The 21,891-nt window shown below is 39.6% G+C and overlaps 2 protein-coding genes across 4 annotated transcripts in view; one reads left to right on the top strand and one right to left on the bottom strand.

The window, feature by feature from the left end:
* Positions 1 to 2,041, bottom strand: part of LOC124863046 (ras-associating and dilute domain-containing protein-like) — a 39,622-nt gene extending 37,581 nt beyond the window's left edge. Inside the window, exon 1 of one of the 2 annotated variants that reach the window (XM_047357297.1) lies at positions 1,384 to 2,041. In XM_047357297.1, coding sequence (XP_047213253.1) covers positions 1,384 to 1,511 — 128 coding nt within the window. In that variant the 5' untranslated portion in view covers positions 1,512 to 2,041. The remainder of the gene's footprint in view (positions 1 to 1,383) is intronic. The other variant, XM_047357296.1, reaches the window with a different exon arrangement.
* Positions 2,042 to 8,963: 6,922 nt separating this feature from the next.
* Positions 8,964 to 21,891, top strand: part of LOC124862430 (growth factor receptor-bound protein 2-like) — a 28,096-nt gene continuing 15,168 nt past the window's right edge. The window contains exon 1 of one of the 2 annotated variants that reach the window (XM_047356327.1): positions 8,964 to 9,234. The gene's annotated coding sequence lies outside the window, so the exon portion shown is untranslated. Of the gene's footprint in view, positions 9,308 to 21,891 lie in introns of both variants that reach the window. The other variant, XM_047356328.1, reaches the window with a different exon arrangement.

Here is a 21,891-nt window from a genome sequence, read left to right as displayed (position 1 = left end):
TCATGCGTTTACCATTGAGCATTTCTCATAACCAGGGCAAATGTTAAACACAGAGAAAAATATTGGCTGGTAAAATGTTTGATTGGCTGGTTAAAAGTTTTATCCACCAGCCACAGTGGCTGATGGAGAAATTTTGTTTCCACCCCTGAGGTCACCCTACCAAATTTCCATCAAGGTACATTGGCAACTCATCCAGCAGGTAACAAACATAGAACATCTAAAGCTCTGCAGACCTCACTTGCCTCTGTTAAGGTCAGAGCTCACCATTCAACAATAAGACAGAGACTGGGCACAATTGGACCATACAGAGAGTTTCCAGGTGAAAACCACTGCTGGCCAAAAAAAACAAAAAACATTAAGGCCCGTATCACATTTGCCATCTTGATGATCACCAAGACTATAAGGAAAATATTCTTCACACTGACAAGTCCACTTTCGAACTTTGTGGAAGGTGTGTGTACAGTCACATCTGGCATGAAACTAACCCAGCATTTTAGAAAAAGAGCATCACATGGTGATGGTAGTGGCATGGTCTGCTTTCGGACTGGGACGACTCGTCACATTTGATAGAACCATGAATTCTGCTCTCGTCTAGAGGTCCACCCATCCGTTTATTTCCTTAATCTCAAGATTACTTGGGTCCTGCAGTAGGACAATGATCCAAAACACACCAGCAAGTCATTGTCTGAATTGGCTTAACAAAATAAATTATGGTTTTTTGGAGTGGCATAGTCACAGTCTGGACCTTTACTAAATCGGATACTGTGTCATTACCCTAAACGGGTCATTCATGCTCAAATTCTCTCAAATGTGGATGCTCATACTCATTTTCCACTCATCCGGGATTGGGTCTGATCCGTCTGTCGATCTCCCACTCCATTCTCCCCTCACTTGTGAACAAGACCCAAAGATACTTGAACTCCTCCACTTGAGGCAGGAACTCCCCTCATCAAATGTGGATGGATTAAAACAATTCTGCAAAAAAGAGTGGGCCAAAATTCCTCCAAATTGATGCAAAAAGACTCACTGCTAGTTATTGAAAGCACTTGATGGCAGCTGTTAAGGCCAACCAATTATAGGTTTAGGGGGTAATGCTTTTTCACATAAGGCCAGGTTAGTTTAGATAGCTTTTCCTCTGTAATAAAGGAAATTATCATTTAAAAACTCCTATCACTGCTACTCAGCTTATATTGTCTGATATTAAAATTAGTTTGATAATCTGAAACATGTAAGTGTGAAGGATACATTCATTTTTACAGCACTGTATTTAACAGCAGGTTTAGATCTGCAGTGGCAGAACAATAGGTGCCTTCAGCTGTTTATATGGCAGTTGCACCTAGTGTTAAAAGTTGATTAGATTAAATTAAATTAGATTAGACTTACTGGACAGATCCATTGCTGGGTTTCCTCCCCAGCTTGGCCAGGCGCCTCTTGGGAGAGCGAATCAGCAAAGCCACAGGAAAGTTAAGGGCTTGTTTATTTACGTGGCTGCTTCTCTCCTCCGAAATCATTTTGTTTTCAGCCTCTACATAAACACGAAGAAATCAGCGAGAGCGCCGATGGGAGCAGAAGATAGCATTCTCCCTCCGCACCACCGCTGCTGGCTAGCTGACGGTAGGAGATGAGAAGTTTTCAGTCCACAACACAGTTTATTCCTCCAAAAAGTCGCGAAAAGAAGCAGAGAAAAACACTCCGGCAGCCCCTCCGCTACCGTTAAACAGACCGTTATCCAAACCGTTTCCTTAGTGAGTTAACATTCCTGGACAGCAAGAGGAAAACCGGAGCAGTTTCAATGTTTTAACTCAGATTTCTTCGGGATGGAATCCAAACTGGAGTTAAGGAAGCGGGAAAGACCGAGAACGCCGGCAGACCGTTGGTGGGTGAAAGTTTCTGGGGAAGCGGCGAAGTTACATCCTGGTTCATGTTGGGAACCGTTAGGTCCGTTAGGGAGCGCGGACTGAGCGGACTGGATGGATCAACCTGAGCGCTGCTGGAGCTCAGAGCGCGAGCTTCTACTGTGACGTCACGAGCACGCCCGACGGAGGAGGCGGGGCTACCTAACACACGGACTGCAGCTGTAAACAGAGCCGCTGGTTGTAGCCCAGAGATGCACAGTTTTAGTCCTTGTTAAATGCATTCATTCATTTATTTTTTGCCTGATCAACTATAAATTAAACACGCAGTGTTTTAATGAAGCAAACAACCGAGTCATAGAAGGTTTTCTGTTTTGTTTTTAGTCTTTTATTTCAAAAAGAATGCAATACGAGTAAGTCTTCTTTGAAAAGGTTTGGCTGGTTTAATGCATAGATGCGTCCAAGCTTGTTGTTAGACAAAGTTACCTGATGTTTGTGGTTTTAGATTCCATGAGATTAAAATAAAAAACACAACAACAATACGTGACCTTTGAAGGACAAAAACGTTGCATGGTACTTAAAAATTACTATTTCAAAAAGATACATTTCAGTGAATATCTTGGCACATAAATGATAAAAAAAAAAGTATCCATCTGTATCAAATGCCTGTTCCATTTGTACCATTCTTACACTGAGATGGAGGGCCACACAAAATCCCAAAATGGCCCCCGGGACACACATTGTTATTAAGAATCTTATTTAGGATTTTCAAGTTTCAAAAAATCATCGAACAAACAAATTCGAATTAACAGGGTTTCCACTCTGGAATATTAAGGCATTTGCTTTTACCATTTTCAAGATCTGGATTGGTAAAAGAAAAGTGAGATTTTCCAGACTTTCTTCCATTTTATGACTGAATTTAATAATCATGCTTAATAAATCCAGTGGTTTCCACATTGGTTCATTGATTTGGCATCCTTTGATTTACCAAATTACACCTGTGTTTTATTGTTTTAGCCATGTATATTTAGTTTTTTTTTTATGTGCCACTATCTTTGTTTTTTAGACAACTTTAAATTCAGACTGAATTGTACCTGTGGTCCAAAACTGTGTCTAAAATGCTAATCAAAGCAAACAAACTGCTATTTTTAGGAAGTATAACCAAAGTACAGTAAATTTACCAAAGCTTTGCATTTCATCTCGGATTCTTGAGTCCATATTTCCAAGCAGAGCTCTGGATATTGAAATAAAGATGATTTAAGTTAGTCCACATGGCAGAAACACAGCGAAGTCGCCCATTACCACACCTAAAAAAGGAAACCAATTTCAGCATGTTTGATTTCATTATTCTGGGACCTGAAGATGTTAAGACCTGACTACTAATGTAGCAGGTTTAAGGTTAATGTTTAGAAATATGCAGAACTGAAAACTAAAAAAGCTGGGTGTGGAAAACTATAAAATTTTCTCAAGAAAAATGTGTTAGAACCCTGAAATAAAGTTAATGTGTGCATTATAGTTATACAATAAAAAGATTTCGATGACAGTGGTAGGAATTCGTCCTGTGGTTGCCGGTTCGAACCCCTGCTCTGTCTGTTTCAGTCGTTGTGTCCTTGGGCAAGACACTTCACCTGCCTTGCCTGCTGATGGTGGTCAGAGGGCCTGGTGGCGCCTGCGTATGGCAGCCTCACTTCTGTCAGTGTGCTCCAGGTAGCTGTGGTTAAAATGTAGTCTACCACCGTCAGTGTGAATGGGTGGATGACTGGTTGTAGTATAAAGCGCTTTGGGGTCTCCGGGGACTTGATAAAGCGCTACACAAGTGCAGGCCATTTACCATTTACCAAGATTTCATATAGCTAGTAAGAAATAAGATATAACAGAACCTAAACGGAATTATTCTGTGACTAATGTTTTAGTCAAATAAATGTACTGTGAATTAAGTCGACCAAAACAAAACCAAAACTAAAATGACGACAGGTAAATAAAATGGAACTAAAACGAAATTATATGTGGTCATGACAAACTGAACAGTGGTGCAGTTGGTAGCACTGTTGCCTTGCAGCAAGAAGGTCTTGGGTTCAAGTCCTGAATGAAGGGTTTTTCTGCATGGAGTTTGCATGTTCTCCCGATGCATGTGTGGGTCCTCTCCAGGTATTCTGGATTGTGTGTGTGTATACATGTTGTGTGTCTCTGTGTTGCCCTGTAATGGACTGGTGACTTGTCTAGGGTGATCAGCACAACTTGCCTGCTGGAGATAGGCACCAGCTCCCCTGTGACCCAGTATGGAAGAAGTGGGTAGAGAAAATTGATGGATGTATAAAAGCCTGAACCCCACAAAAGCTTTTATCTTAAAGAGATGAGAAAATGTATAAACCAATCATGGACCTGGATATCCAGAATCAGCTGAATTCCCATGTCTAATACTGTTTTAATCTAGCTTCCTGACATTTGTCACCTCAAAGATTTATTAGGTATTATCTTGGCATTGTGAGTGTTTGTTTCCCAACATAAATATTTATAATGAGAAAAAATTAAAAGTATGCTTTTTACCACATTAAAACAGATTGGAGTCAGAAATGGTTTATTCTGAAGAACGCAGCAAACATTACTGCTTTAAAAGATTTTCAGTTGATGTAATTCTGATCCTTTTCTTAAATCTCCTTTTCCTTTTATTAAACCATCTGACATGACCGTTTAACCACAACTGTTTGCTCCTTTTCCGAACATGATTTGAAATCAATGGTGTTTATGCTGACTTCAGGAATCCACATTGATTGTACATATTTCATGAAATGCTTATTAAACTCCTCAGAAGAAAATGAACTGTAATCATTGCTTCTCTAGTTGTAACCAAATTATGCATCGAGCTCACCACCTAGTGGCAGAAATGTTTATCACAGCTGCAGTAACTTCATTTTATGATATCCAGGCTTTTCCTAAAAGACTTGATGTGGTGAAAAAAAGAAATGCATCGGTTGCAGCTGTGAATTATAATTGAATTACAATGGGATTGGTTCAAGGCCTGGAATTCCAGGATGGTTTGGAGAAACCTGCCTAAGGCTGGACTGGCCTTGCTGTTCCCACTGTGCCTGTATTTTACTTTGAGAAAAGCATCATTTTACTAATATTGCTAATGCGCTTAGCCAGATAATACTGACTTCCTATCTTGTGGACAGATTTTATCATGACTTTTCCACTTCCCAGGTCTCTGTTGTGGCCGTTAAGTTGTAGCCACATATTACCTTGACTTCCTGTTTCCCTGTGGTATAAATATGAGGTGACACAGAGGCCGATTTATTTTAGTCACTCTTAAAATGGAAAAGCCAAGGAAAAGCAGATGTAAACTGATCTTTACAAATAAAGAAATTTCCACCAAAAAGTAGCTAGTCACTAAAATTGCCCATATTTATGTCAGTGCTAATTAACATTCCTAAACTATTTTAACAGTCACCAACCAAGGCTGAACAATACATCCTCCAGAGTTCACCTATAGAGGAACTGCAGCATCTTGTGAGCGGCATCTTGGGGTCACATTTTCTCCATTAGACCTATTAGATATCTACATGCCAACCCATTGCTTGTAGGGGATGCCAGGAAAAAATTAATTTTCTGTCCCCCCTATGACATATGTAAATTCTAGGAGTTTGCTAAGTTCTACTGGAACTTTAACTTGAATTACGTGCTTTGGTCACAGTAGGAATGGGCTTTTCAACAATGCTCCAGGTTGGTCTGGTGTGAATCAAAGGATGAATGCGTGGTGAAGAACCTCCTTTCCATTGTTAGGCACAGTGGAGGATCTGAGATGCTGTGGGCTTGTTTCTCCTCCAAAGGTCCCAGGAACCTTTTTATAAAATATCACTTTCTCTTTATGGTCCAACCCAGGAATAGGTAACAGCAGGAGACTGCTCTCTCCTATCAGTAAACGGGAAACAGCAGGTGTAACAGCAGGCGTGAGAAAAAGGAAAAAATACACTTTTCATTTCTTTACATTTTTCAGCAGGAGTCAGACTGTTTTGTAATCCTTTAAAGTGCTCTCAGTCAGCAGTTCTCTGGACTTTCTGAAACTGTTTTTTACTTATTTGCATGTCGACTGGCATTAAACAAGTTATTTTTATGCGAGGTGCTGCTGCTTCTGGAGCTCTTCTATAACCACAGAAGTAGTTTCAGTGTAGCTGATATTGGAAGTTAAATCATCAGCAGTAGGCCAACAGCTACACCTGCAACACTTCCTCTCAAGCTCAGCTCCACTCTGTGTGAGTCTGTGAGAGCTTTTTGTGGTATTGAGTAACGTGGTGCGCGGCGGATGTGAACCATCTACCTGCAGCTGCTGTGTGCACTGTGAGCGGTTTGGAGATTCAGGTCAGAAGCTCTTCTTCACTCTTTCCTGGAAACAGCCGGCGTCGTTGTGCAGAGTGCAGCTCAGGATGCCTTCAGTCTGATCACCAGAGCAGTTAGAGTCCCTCAAAGAGGAGTCAGAGGTGGTTTTATTCTAATAACAGCTCGGACATGGTGCACACATCAAATCAGATACTACGATGCATGGATGTGCAGAAAACGTTAACGCTGCTACATAAAAAACCTTAAATGGCACACAATGTAAACAAGTTCTTTTAATAAGTTTTTACTGTGGTCTGGTTTTTAGTTTATATCGTTAGCCTCATAGGATAATTGCCAAAGTCATATATGACTTAGGAAACTCTGCTATGAGGCTAATGATATTTGAAAAATAGCAGAAAACCCTTAATTTAAATGAATCAAAACAACAAACTACCATGTTTGCTACAGAGTTTTAGATTTCCAAGTTTCAAATGATTTTAACAATACCTTCTGGAATTCAACATCAGCCTTGGTGCCTCTATTGGGCCTTAAATTCTGTCTTAATGTCCTAATGAAGAAAAGCTTAACATTGTATATTAGTTTTGCAAACCTTTTCATGAATTACATTGTCTAATTTAATTACACAGCAATCAAAGTCACTTCATTTCAGTTCATTTATGTAGTAACAACACAACAAATGTATTCTAAAGGCAAACAGATCCATTTTTTACAGAGTTAAATAATCATGTTAATCCATAATAAAGACAGATTCATATTCAATGTATATCTGCCTTTATCACTAAAACATGAGCCTTGTTCTTATGTCTGAAATTAAGAAGATGGATGATTTCCATAACCAGGCACAGCGCATCTAATAATATTTTATGATACTTGAAATTGGCCCAGTAGGTGAGTTTGCTGTTAAAACATATCTAAATTATCATCTTATTTTAGATTTCATTCATGTTAACGCAAAGTGTAAAAAAATGTTCTAGTTTCTCTTATCTTAGACATTAAGTTTTGTTAGAACTTTGTTTGTGCCTTTTTTAAATCCATCTAATCTAGGGGTTTCCAAGTCCAGTCCTGAATAGCTACTATCTTGAAACTTTTGGCTGAATTCCCTCGTCAGCATTTAGTCATCCAGTTCTGCACAGGCCAGGTAATGAGTCATTTACTGGATCCAGGTGTGCTGGAGAAGGATAGTTACTCCCCTTGACTGGACTTGGGCACTCTTCGAATCTAACCAGAGACAAGCTCAAATCCAACATCTGAGAACAGTTTCTACCCCTGGAAATGGTTCCATGTTCTCAGCTCCACCAATGGTCAGGAGGCGCATTACAGCACGGGCAGATTCACTACGCACACACACACACACACACACACACACACACACACACACACACACACTCACGCCAGTCAACCAAGCAGGTATTTGGTATGTGGGGAGGAACTGAAGTACCCAAACAAACCCAAAGATTCAAAACCTTTCATACCTTCTTACTGTGAAGCTGATATATTTTTATTACACTTTGAAACAGCATTTTTTTATTTTTCTATAATAGTTTTTATTCTTCAAATTAATTTGATAATATTTATATTTTAATAAAATTCCTTATTATTTATTCTTATATTAATTATTTAGTTGAGGTGGCTCGGGCATCTATACCGGATGCCTCCTGGATGCCTTCCTCAGGAGGTGTTCCAGGCACGTCCCACCGGGTGGAGGCCCAGGGGACGACCCAGGACACGCTGGAGGGACTATGCCTCTCGGCTGGCCTGGGAACGCCTTGGGCTCCCCCTGGAGGAACTGGAGGAGGTGTCTGGAGAGAGGGATGTCCGGGCGTCTCTGCTGAGTCTGCTGCCCCCGCGACCCGGTCCCGGATAAGCGGAAGACGACGAGTACGAGATATATATTTTTTATTTTATAACTTAGAATTTAAACATTTTATTTATGTTATAATTTGTTCATAATAATTTCCTAATAAATAATATTTACAACTTCAACTGATTCATAAATGAAAGACAACCATGTACATTTAAGCTCAATTGTTAGCTTTAAAAAATTTAAATGCAATGATGTTTTCACAAACTTTAAATGAAATGAGAGAAAACAGAGAATATCTGCAGCATTTTATGCTTTTCTGAAAGCCAAGCAGAGATATAACCCTTTAAGAGAACTAGCACATTGAAAATGTTATGAAGAGGGACGTCAGATCCCCGACCTGGACGTCTGAACATCCAGCATGTTCAGTTTCTCTAATGCTTGTATGCTTCTGCTCCTGAAAACGATGAAAAAACAGGTCTGTGATGAACATTCAGGAATAACCATCACCATCTTACCATCTAAGCTTTGATGTGACTTACAGTTAAAATAATGTTAACTTGATACGTTTGGATTCAATTGTAGGACAGGATCAGATACAACTGCAAAATCTAGGCCTATGTTTGAAATTACTGCATAAAGCAAGACTGAATAAAGGATTGTATTCATTTTTACAGTTCCTTGCTAATGTATTCACACCTCTTGAACAAAACTGTGCTCTTACCCTGCTAATTGAACCTTCACACTCTGCTCTTACTGGTGCAATGTGCAATCAATGAAGACTGGCTACCAGGCTGGTCCAATTTAACCATGAAACCTCCCACACTAAAATGACAGATGTTTCAGTTTCATTGTCCAACCCCTGTATAAGATAATTATGTTAATAATGAGCGCCACTTATGCAGAAATCCTGCAGGAGGCGCTGTACTGCGCTGTAAGTCATCAGCTCCTTTTTTTTTTTTTTTTTTCATTTTAGACGGAAGTTAACTTATTATGCGCCTCTCTTCATGCAGCCTCTGCATCAGAAACACGGCGCTCCTTCACCTCCCACCATCTCCTTCTGACTTCATCCTCTCACCTCTTCAGGATATCATCATCGTCATCATTTATCTTCTACGGACTCTGGATCAACAAGCGTTTTTCTCTGCGCCGTCAATGATGCTGTCGCTCAGCATGCAGGAGCTGCTGGGCTTAGAATAAAACCCCACCAGAGACCCGGAGATCTTCAGCACCAAGAAAAGAAAGGTGAGCCGAGCTGCTCTTCAAACGTCTGAAAACTGACCGAAGAATTAAACCGCAAAGGGACTTTTTAAGTCAGGTGACCACTCTTCCTCTTTTTCTTTCTGCCTCTCACTTCTGCGTCCCTCATCTGAAACTTAGACAGAACGAAACAATTTAAAAGCGATTTACGACGTGTTTGTTCCTCGGGTAAAAAAATATTTAGACTATTTTGGTTCCTTAATGTGTGTATATATGTCTACAATTATCACTTGAAGCAATAGTTCTTAATAAGGTGCAGTCTAATCAGGATTCGGATGTATCTTAAAAATATCCCTCAAAACTCCCTAAACTCATTTTTAATCTATTTTCTTTTAATGGGCCTTGTTTGTTAACTTGTTGGATGCCACACTTTGGGGAAGTGCTTTGAAAAGATTCACAGATGAAGGAAAAATGGAGAAGAAAGTACACCCTTGTCAGAACGAGACGTTTCTAGAGTTTATTGAAGTCATTTAGTGGTTTCTGTCTGAAGCAGATGCACAGAAGACGGTTTTCTCTGCAGCCTGTGTTGGTGGAGGAAGTGTGAGCTCAGTACAGCAACAATCTTTTCTTTTTTTATTTGAATTGTAGTTTTCGGTGTAAACAAAAGCAGAAGAGGTTCAGGTAATTGTCACACATGGTTGGAAAAAAAGGGGAACTTGTTTGAATGTTAGCTGTAAAAAGTCCTTAATGCTACAGTTGCCAAGTTATGTTGCTCATGAAAGTGACATTTGTTTTTTGGCTTTGCTTTGTTCTACTTTTTTACTTCATTTCAAGAATCATTACTTATGTGGTAACATATCAGCTTTTAAAGTTTTTATGGAGGTTCAACAAGGGTCACATTGGATCTCTGTAAACAGAAATTCTCTCTTTAGGCCCTTGACGCTTTCTTTTTAAGGATCCAGTGAGGCCTGGCGGGGTTCCCCAAAAATCTCCCACAAAACAACCAAAAACAGTGAAAAGTCCCCTGCTTTATTTTAGCAGGGCTTTGAATTTCAGTAGAGAATCTTTCCAAGGATCCAAACTGGGAGGCACTTCCTGCTGCGATGTTGGATCATTAACAGTTATTTGGAACATCATCTCATGCTTACTGATTCTTGTCTTGGTTTTTACTTCAGTTGAGGTAATGATGTTTTACCTGATCATTTTTCTGTCTGTCCAAATTGTTCCTTTCTTTCTCTACATTTCACTTTAAAAGATGTAATTTTCCTTTTCTATGTTTGGTCTTGACAGAATCGGGGACACTTGCGACTGCGCTGCCTCAGTTGGCAAAGCAGGGGGAAACTACAGAAACTCCGCTAACAGTAAAAATGCTTTTTACGCATAATTACTTTTCCACTAGTGACCAATAAGCATGGTCCAGTATTAGATAAAAAATATTGAAATACAAAAACATTTTAGCCTTTTTTAAACAGAAAAGTAAAAGTTATTCATATTGTGACCAACATAACATGACAATATATTATTATTACTATTCTATATTCAATTCTAATAATTTGATGTAATAAAACATTTCTAATGTGAAATATAGAATTTATAGTTTTAATAGTAGTTTTAAGGGCTTATTACCCAGAACATTGTATCTTTTTCCTGTCCTGCTCTTTATAGAGTAACAATAGAAGTTGATTTCAGATGGTAAATTAGTCAGACTATCTGCCCCGATATCCAGGCGGTGGTCAGCTTCCTAATAGACATGTTGCTTATTAGCTAACTGTAGTTTCCAGGTTTACCTTAATCAGAGTGATGGGTGGCGCTTCTTTAATTTCCATCCAATGACAGTCCGTGTTTACAGCCAAATATGTCTTTTTGTGTGGGAAGAGAATCTGTAGGAGGCTATTTTCAGCCAGTTGACCAGCAGTGTACAGCGAGAAAAGGGGAAGGGGCAACAGCGCGGCATTACTCCATTAAACACACCCGGAGAAGACTCTAGTCCTTTTTCTCTGGCAACTTATTAAAACCTTTCAGCCTTTTTAAAACTGCAACTTTTTAAACCTGGAAATACATAAGTACAAGACACCCGCGCCTGCCAATATGTTGTAAAACAGCTTTTTATTGTTTGTACTTTATAGTACAAATATCAGAAAAATGTAAAATTTCAATATTTTTATTGATACTGATATCGCTCATGATTAGGCCACATTTTCCTCACTCCTTTCAGTCTCATTAAGTTTTTGCATCTTGGTCACCAAAATCTGTATAAAGTGTGGGCATCAAGGGCAACAATTGGCATGCAGGCTGTGAATGTATGGCACATAAACTGTAAAAGCTTACCCAAAACTGCGTCCATGCGGCCCTTTGCCATTGTGCTATTGCAGAATATTTATTACAAGGATTGTGATTTGATATATTGTATAGCTCTAGTTTCAAGAACATTCAGCTTCTTTTAAATTGTTTTTTATTGCTGGTTATTGTTGCCATAATTTCTTGTGTTTATGTTTGAAACACAGCAATATTTAATATGCATTCATTAGTTCAGGTTGACCTATCATAAACATTCTAACAATAACTCCACTTAGCTGCAACTTTAACTAAAGGAAATTATGTCACTATAACTGCAAAACCAGTGGCAGATGCAACACATCCATCTGCAGTTATGTCAGCCAATGATGCAGATGGATGAGCATTAGAGGGAAAACTCACTACAGTGAAACTTCATGCAACACTGCAAGCAACACTTGTTAACGCTGAAACTGGAAGATACACCCTCATCTAACCACCACTGAAGAAAAGAACTGCAACAAGCTGTTGCAAATTCAGAAAATTATTCTGTGCAAAGTTCCCCAAGCAGTTCTTTGTCATTTTTAGGTAGAAATTGCAAAAATCTTCTACTTACATCCGATTTTGGTGTTTAAAGTTTGAACGAAATTGAACTCACAAATATGATGGTTGAGCTAAATGTAAAAGATGAAAGGCGAAAAGATCATATGAACACATAAAGCTTAACTTAATAATCACAGCATTAAATATTAGTTAAAAGTATGAGGGAAGAAACTTAATTAGTTTTGCAACTAAATTGCTGAACTTCAGGCATGAAGGTGTTTCTTGCTTTTGAGCGAAGACATTAAGAACAAAGATTTATAATTAAGAAATGTTCAATTCTACTGTAGCTTGGTGGGAAGAACCGCTGTCTAGCAATCCGAAAGTTGTGGATTCAATTCGAGCTTTCTCCTTTCACATGGCGATGTGCCTCTGGGCAAGGCACTCAGCCACAAGTTGCCTACCGATCTGCACATTGGTGTGTACGTGTGTGCGTGTTTGTGAGTGTGGCTGGGTGAATGTGGCTCTAGTGTAAAGCTCATTGGTACATTTATCATTTGTATTTTACTGTGACCTTAATAACTAAAGCAGTATTCATTGAGGATTAAAACATGCACAGTAAGGCCAAGGTTGATAGCTGCAAACTGGGGAAACACAGTTTGTCTTGTGCTAAAATGCTGACCCATTTGCTGTCAGTTTTTCTGTGGTTGAGACATATGCTGTCTGAAGAGCCAAGATTTACGAGTAATATGTCAAGAGCAAGTTGAAAGGTCAACTTGTTAGGATCAAAAAAACCTGCACCATTATAAAGATGATATAAGGTTTCAGACATCCAAAAAAATCATCCAGAATGATCTCACTAATGTGAAAAAGCATTTATTACGAATACGACAAGGAGTTTAGAATGTCTTAATGAAGTCCTTTGAGTGTCAGAATTACTGAAATTGTAGCTGGAAGTGGAAGAAGTTTGAGTGTTGGAGTTTGGGATGCAGCTGCAGGGAGGAGGATCTTTGGATGCAGCTTCAGGGAGGAGGAGCTCTGGATGCAGCTTCAGGGAGGAGGAGCTTTAAATGCAGCTTCAGGGAGGAGGAGCTTTGGATGCAGCTGCAGGGAGGAGGAGCTTTGGATGCAGCTTCAGGGAGGAGGAGCTTTGGATGCAGCTTCAGGGAGGAGGAGCTCTGGATGCAGCTTCAGGGAGGAGGAGCTTTAGATGCAGCTTCAGGGAGGAGGAGCTTTGGATGCAGCTTCAGGAGGAGGCTTTGGATGCAGCTTCAGGGAGGAGGAGCTTTAGATGCAGCTTCAGGGAGGAGGAGCTTTGGATGCAGCTGCAGGGAGGAGGAGCTTTGGATGCAGCTGCAGGGAGGAGGAGCTTTAGATGCAGCTGCAGGGAGGAGGAGCTTTGGATGCAGCTGCAGGGAGGAGGAGCTCTGGATGCAGCTTCAGGGAGGAGGAGCTTTAGATGCAGCTTCAGGGAGGAGGAGCTTTGGATGCAGCTGCAGGGAGGAGGAGCTTTGGATGCAGCTGCAGGGAGGAGGAGCTTTAGATGCAGCTTCAGGGAGGAGGAGCTCTGGATGCAGCTTCAGGGAGGAGGAGCTTTGGATGCAGCTGCAGGGAGGAGGAGCTTTAGATGCAGCTGCAGGAAGGAGGAGCTTTGAAAGTGGTGGCTGGGTGGAAGGGATGCGCTTTACTTTGGTCTGCTCCTCTCTACTCATCACATTTTAGCACCTTTTCCTTTACTGGCTTTTTAGGCCTGGTACTGCCTTTCTTGGTACCTCCACGACAGCAGGTCCTGTCTGGGCTGAGTAGGGCAAAAATGTGATGTGAACAGAATGCGCTGCTTCACCGAGGTAGCGCAGAGAATGACGAGCCACAGATTTTACCGCACCCTGCAGTACTGGGAAAAGCTAAAAAAAAGAGTGACTACAAAAATAACAAGGACCACAACAGCCAGACCGGGTCAAGCCGAAAGCTGTGGCGGTGGTTTGAGAACATGATGTGTGACTTTGAGTGTTTTTTTTTACTTTGCATCTTTGTACTTGAAACTTATCTCATGTTTGGTAGAGACACACCAAACTATAAGAGAGTAAAGGTTAACAGCTTTAGATTGAACAGAGTGGAGCCATGGGGTGCTGGACCTGTGAATGGAAGAGAGGAATTAGATGTACCCGAGGGTGGAATGGAGGGGGAGAGTGGTGGGGGTTGGAGCTGCAGCTGCTGGAAGGAGGAACCCTGGATGCACTGAACACAGATACAGCGAGGAACTTTGCACGGCCAAAGCAAAGTAATGAAGGAAAGGGCACAATAACATTGGACTGAAGAGAAGCTCTAACATCTGATGTCACTTTCAGATACTTACATGATGTTATCTAAGTGAGAAAGAGACACTTATTTACCTGTTATGTGCTTCGTTAAACTCTTAAACCGGAAAATGGTAGAGAGATCTCATGATGTTAAAATTAGTGAGATTTTTCATTTCCCTTTCACAATTTCACTGCAAATCCATCAAGTTTCCTCCTCCAAGGTAATCAGCTTTAACATTTGGTTTAAAGTGAGATGTAAACTAATTTGGTGTCTGGCTTTGCAGCTATAGAGGTAAATAAAGATAATTGTAAGGCAAACAGAAAATTTAACAAGTTGATTGTTGCTACTTTGTGTTCCCAGTCATGGGAGATACTAAAAACACATACTTTCAATTCCAGGGTTTTAGATGTGACCGAATAACTTCTAAAATGGTTTAAATTTAATCTCAACTGTAAAGAAAAAAACACAACTGATTCCACGCTGTCCTTTTTTCAACAAGAGCAAACTCAAGGTAGGACATGCTCCAGGGAAAGTAGCAACCAGGTGATGCTAATCAAATCCACTTCAATAACTGATCCTCGTCTGTGTGACTATTGTCTATTTGCTGCTCTAGAGCACACAGGCCTGCGTCAACACAATGCCAAGCTGGGAATAAAACAGCCCATATGTCTGGGTTATAATGCCATTTCGTTACAATGTAACAATCCATCTGTCAGCAGAGAGAAAGCTTATTCACAATAGGGAAGCAAAGACGGCTGCCAATCTTCACAGGAGTGCACGTCCCAGGAAACTGGCCTGACTCCAAAGTCAGACCGTTGACCCAAGAGCTCCATCTCAAACTCTACAGGCCTCAGTTAACATGTTAGATGTCACTGTCCATAACAGGAGGAGACGGAAGTGAAAGTGTGGGTTGTTTGGAGTATTTGCAGCATTGCAGCATGATTTACTATACAACATACGAACCTCTGGAACAATCTCCTTTGGACAGATGGGACCAATATGGAGATGTTTGGCCATGATGCGCATCACCATGTTTGGAGAAAACCAAACACAGCATATTAGCACAAACACCTCATACCAACTGTCAAGCATGGTGGTGGAGGGGTAATAACTTGGACCTGTAGCCACAGGACCTGGATGCCATCCAGTCTATGAGTTGACCATGAACATCTCTGTATACCAAAGGGTTCTGGAGTCAAATGTGAGGCCATCTGTCTGGCAGCTGAAGCTTGGTCCTAAATGGGTCATCAGCAGAACTCAGCAGCAAATATACAACAGAGCGGCTGAATAGTAAAAGAATGTTTTTACTTTTCCATCGTGGTTTCATCTTTGTTTGCGAAACAATAAATAGTATGGAATACATTTAGTTTTTGTACACTGCAAAAAGTACTTTGTTTTTACAAGACTTTAATTCCAAAGATGCTAGAAACTGGAGACATGAACTAATTGCGTTTTATATTAAAAAGTCCAAAGAAAAATACAATTTTATTTTAATATCATTTTTAGAATAAATTCAATGTACTAATGTTTTGATACATCATACTATGTAATTACATTAGGTGTCTAGTCTATTAATTGCAGTTATGCGGTAGTGGCTTTACTACAGGCAGAAACGTTACTAATTACTTTGCTAAAATAAAATAAGGGCCGCAGTCAGATTAGGAGGAAAAGCGTAGTTTATTACACTGATGCCGTCAATGATTGTAAATCATCAGTTTCATTGTTTTCTAAACCGCAGCTTAAATGTGAACACTAAAAAAAAACCATTTAATCAAAGAGCTCTTTCAGGAAGCTGGTCTGCATTCTCGCTCACTTTACAAATACTTTCTGTTCCTCATGGCAGCGGACATCTACAGAACATCATTTCTGTATTTTTTTTAAAGGATCTACAGTGAGTTCACAGTGCGAATAAAAACCCAGAGTCTTTGCTGTTTGGAGCGTTTATGTCATGCAGAATCCACTCTTTTAACCCTGGTTAATATGAGCATAAAGCTGCTCTCTTCAAACTAGAGCAAATGAAAGATGTTTATTTTTATCCATGTAGCTTTACAAATTATTTTTGAGGCTTTTAGAAGATCCAAATAATGCCTAAACTATATGATCTTAAAGGTTTGGCCTGTTTAGCTCAGTTTGTTTTCATAAGGACGACCCTTTGACCTTTTACTTCTACACAACATTTTCACATTGTAGATGTCAGGGTGCATCAAGTATTTTAACAAAATATTGCTCAGGGGGCAATTTTGTTCTTCTAGAAACTAAGGGCTTCATCATTCTTCACTGAAACATATTGTTTGCACCAAAATCCTATTTTCTATCTGTCAAACTGTGTTTTGGGGAATTTTCCAAGTCCCATAAATACTGTGCCTAAAGATCAAACTTTAAAATGGGGTCTTTTCAATATTGTGTATTCTGTGTTGGCACAACGCTGGCTCATCCCTCGAGTTTAGCAGCTTTTTTATGTCTGAATGAGTTTTGGGTGAAAGAAACAACTGAAAATGTTCAGGCACTGGATAGAAAAGGAGTTCAGAAGCATTGATTAGAAAACCTTTAAAAGATGATGCATGCTTTTTCAAAGCTGTGGGACAACACACACACACACACACACACTCATACCTTTAATGACCACATTGAGCCCAGAAGGTTTGAGCTACAGGTTCGAATGTACCATGCTCTCCACCTGCTCTGCACATTTTGGCTGTTTCTTATGTTACAGGCGTAATCCCATCATCTCCCTCGCAAACCCATCCAGCTAGTTTGGGGCTATGACACGATTTGCAATTCAAACCAGGGTATTTAAGAAGGCACTTTGTATATTTGTATTCACTGAACTGCAGCTGTATGTCGGCCTGCATTGTCTATTGTTACCACCTTGGTCTTTTGTTGTTTTTTTGGAGTGTGTTTAGGAAGTTTATTTTTAGAACACAAAAAACCTACTTTAAATGTCCCAAACTTAAGACGCGTTAAATTTCAGAATAACGTTTCACAGAGTTTAATATGCCTGGCAAATGTTTCTATCAACCTGGTTAGGTGATGGTAGAGCTGCAGCTCATCATTTATTTTGCTAATCGATTAATCTGTCGACAATTGTTTTGATTAATCCATTAATAATTGGACAGCAAAAGGTGCTTAATAGGAGATTTTTTACAGAATCTGGACCAGGTGAAGCTAAAGCTAGGCCACTTGACGAGCTCTGGATAGAGCATATTTACAGATAAAGAAGGTTTTTCATCTCAAATTCAAAATGTATATATTATTTCTGTAATTCTGGCCTAATTGCTGCTCTGAGTGAGTTATTTCAGCAAATTACATATTTTAGAGTCTATATACTCCAGTTAATGAATATTTGATTACCTAATTAGTTGACTTTTATTTCAATAATCAGTTAATCACTATTAATCCAATTAATTGTTTTTGTTCTAGATAAAACAGACCAGCTTTTAGTTTTCTCAAGCTTTTCTGGAGATGATCTGCAGATCCAGATCCTGTCTTCTGAAAAGTCCTCAATCTGAGGCCCAGAGCAGCACAGGAAAGGTTTCCTGCTGATTTCTTTTCTCCTCTATCTCGACTCAAATCAACAAAAAGAAACGCAGCCACTTCCTCACTTTTCTGAAAGTTCGCATCGGGGGCATTTCATTTGAAAAGAAATGTGTCACCAGGGTGTGTCGAATATTTTTAAACCATGACAAACTGTTTATTCATAAGTTTTTTTTGTTTTTTTTTACCATTTTATCTCATTTCTATGCGCATGTTTCTTTTGCAGTTTAACTCCTCTTGAGTTAAGACCACAGAGTCATGTTTCTCTGTAAAAAAAAAAAACCTCAAACTAAATTTTAGTTTTGGTTGAAGTGTGGAGAAACATACATAATCTGATTTAGAGATATATTTAGTTGTAGGACTTGAAGGCAAGAAGTGTAAGGCTGCAGAGTGCTCCGCAGCTGCATCAGAGCAGCGAAGACAGGCAGCAGATTTTTTACGATAACCTCGCCACATCCTTTGCTTTGTTACCTCAAACTGAGAGAAGCGTGTTCGTGTCTGTGGGAACATTGAACACCCATAAAGCTGTAAGCTGTAGTCATGGGATCCAGCGTCTTTATCTCCAGCATCTTTCTTTCCGATGTTGCAGATCTTGCATATATTTTCTCTGATGGTATCATCCCCTAATGAGCCTTTCTGTGCGGTTTGTGTGTTCGTTGGTAAAGGACAGCGGAAGAAGGAACTCTCACATCTTTAAGCAGTTCAAAAATACAAGATGTTTTTATTCATTGCCTTTTTATATAATAAATTGACACCTGTGCAATCATGACCACACAATGTGCAGGTGTCAGGTACTAAGATATTAGTGAATTACGGTAATTTACTATATTAATACCTTCTATATTTTCTTTCATTACAGCCACAAACCTCAATGTATTTTATTGGAATTTTATGTGATCGATCAACACATAGGTTTCATTCAACTGTGGTGCTTTATATGCTTTCAGCCGCCTATAATCCGACACCCCAAATAAAATAAGGTGCAACGTTGCCTTTTGACGACACCTAAATATAAATAGAGTCCACCTGTGTGTAATTTAACACACAGCTGCTTGTAAATGAAGCTGTTTTGTCTCTGGCCTCAGAGGTTTGCTAGAGAGCATTAGAGAACACACAACATCATGAAGGACGAGGATCACAGCAGCCAGGTCAAGGAGAAAGTTGTGGAGTTTAAAGTTTAAAACAGGATTAGGTTCTGAAACAATATCCCAACATCTAAACACCTCATATAGCTCTGTTTAATCCATCATCTGAACATGGAAAAGGTATTGCACAACACAAACCTACTAAGACATGGATGTCCATCTAAACTTGTTGAAAGGAAGAAAATAATTATAAATAAGGGCTCTGATTTGCAGTTTGACACAGCAAACATGAGGAGAGCGGTATTTTGGTCAAATAATACCCAGCCCGAACTTTCTGGTCTGTATTCTAAACTTTGTGTGGTATAAAACGAATACCTTGAACAAATCATTCCAATGGTGAAACATGGTGGTTGCCACGTCATGCTGTGGGGATGCTGAATGAAAACCAGTTACGTACTGCAAAAGACTTAGACTGGGGTGAAGCACCAGCTTCCAGCAGGACTTCAACCATAAACAGCTACAATGGAATAGATTAAATCAAAGCATAGTCATGTGTTAGGATGGCTCAGTCAAAGTTCAGACCGAGATCCAATTATTAATCAGTGCCAGGACTGGAAAATTGCAGATGTTGTCCATCTAATCTGTAACTGCAGAGAAGGGTGCCAACTCAAAAGCTTAAAACCACGTGATGTTTTCCTTCCCACTTACAATTATGGACTGCTTTGTGCTGATCTATCACATACGATCCCAGTAAAACATGTGGATGTTTGTGAAATTCACAATTATTATTATACACATTGATCATAAATAATGTAAAATCCAAACAAAGATTGTGTCAGTAGCACAATTCTGCTGTTTTAACCTTTCACAGCATTGCTGCGCTATGCACAACTCAGTAAAAAACGACTTGTTTACCTCCCAAATCATCCAAAATGAAACACACACATTTTTATGCATTTTTACTGTAGTTTTTTTTTCTTCCTTTTTTTTTAACATTTAATGTTTGATTCTGGATCCTGTATCTGACTTTGGATCTCCGTGTGAAGAGGTTATGAAATGTTCAGGAAATACCATTTAAAAAATGAGTCCATACCGTTATTAAAATGTGCTTATATTTATTTTTTATTGATTGTAATTCCCTTATCATAGTTTTAATTGACAGATGTGTGTAAAAGAAGCGGATATTGTGATTATATTTTAATTGCTCCTTTTGATCTTCTCAGTGTGTTACTATTATTTTTTAAATTTGCAAAAAATTTTGGCAGTCTCTGTGGCATAAAAGGCATTTCCATGACCTGCTGATTCCTTTAGATGCTCTGCAGCACACCTTCCCCTGGTTTTCAGCTGTTAAGGTGAGAGTCTAGCAGGAAATCTCCCACTTTTCTGGCCCAAATTCCCCCCACAATCCCCTTTTAAAACAATATTTAGCATTTCTTTATGAAACTCTGTTAGGAAGTATTCTTGTCAACCGGACTTTTCTCACATGCATGCATTCAAACTAATTTCACCATCATTTATCACCCTAAATAAATATAGAATAAAACCTAAATGTTTCTTTGGCTGTTGACATACATTACGACCACAGTGAGGATTACAGGAAAAAAAGGGGGGTGGGGGTTGACTTCCCGCACCAAAAAGGTGACAATAACACGCGGGGAGATAAAACGTTTCATCATTTCCATGTAGAGATTTAATGATACATCTGCATCCTGCTTTTATTAACAAAAGCACTTTTTTAACCATCTAATTTTAATGTAGTCCTAATAAAAGCATTGAAAATGATCCCTTGTTGGGGTTCAACAAATGGAATAAAGGTTTTATAAATCTCAAAGTGGCTTTTAAAGGGATCTCTGGTTAGGTTTGATCAGTCCAAGTATTTTAGATTTTGAATTAAAAATGATAAAAAAGAAAAATCAATTATAATAATTTAGATTTTATTGATCTCACAGAATTTTAAAATAATAATTAAAAAAAAGCAGCCTAGAAGCATTAAAAAGCTCTGATGACCAGTTTAGTTTAGCATCAGTAGGGATCCGTGAAGCAGATGCTAAGTTTGTGTGATTGGTGCCTAACAGTTTTCTAAACCACTTCCTCCATAGTGGGTCATGGTCCCCACAATGTTCTGACAGTCAGTCAGTCATTTTCTACCGCTTATTCCATAGTGGGTCACGGGGGAGCTGGTGCCTATCTCCAGCAGTCTATGGGCGAGAGGCGGGGTACACCCTGGACAGGTCGCCAGTCCATCGCAGGGCAACACACAAACAACCAAGCACACACTCATTCATACACCTAAGGGCAATTTAGAGTGACTAATTAACCTAACAGGCATGTCTTTGGACTGTGGGAGGAAGCCGGAGTACCCGGTGAGAACCCACGCATGCACGGGGAGAACATGCAAACTCCATGCAGAAAGACCCCCGGTCAGGAATCGAACCCAGGACCTTCTTGCTGCAAGGCAACAGTGCTACCAACTGCGCCACCGTGCAGCCCTGTTCTGACAGTGTCACACTTAATTTTTTTACCAGGTAAAATTCTGCCACATATACCACTTAAGAGGTTGAAAGCTTCTTCCACACGTTGGTCTATCAAGCTTGAAGCGCTCACCTTCAAAATCAGCTGGTATTTAAGCTGCTGCCTTTCCTTAAGGTGCAGTTACTTTAGATTCTGTTTTAAATTCTGTTTTTAATTTCTGTCAGTTCATTGTATTTAATTTAGTCTTGTTTACTGTCTTGTTTTTAACCGGGACCCGATTAACCAGATTTTGTTCGGTCCCACGTAAATGTGACAGTATGATAATAAATATCCTTGAATACTTTATTGGCTAAGATTGTTTGCACAAACAAGGAATTTGAGTTCAGTTTTAAGTCCCGGATCAGACCAGTGGCTGTGGTCATATCTGAGACTCATAATAAAACCTTAAACTTGCAGGACTGATGCTGATTTCGTGCCGCGCAGATTTCTTCTGCTT

Source organism: Girardinichthys multiradiatus, chromosome X (assembly GCF_021462225.1).
Source record: "Girardinichthys multiradiatus isolate DD_20200921_A chromosome X, DD_fGirMul_XY1, whole genome shotgun sequence".
In the NCBI taxonomy this organism is placed as follows: Eukaryota; Metazoa; Chordata; class Actinopteri; order Cyprinodontiformes; family Goodeidae; genus Girardinichthys; species Girardinichthys multiradiatus.
This window is presented reverse-complemented; position numbering and strand designations above follow the sequence as displayed.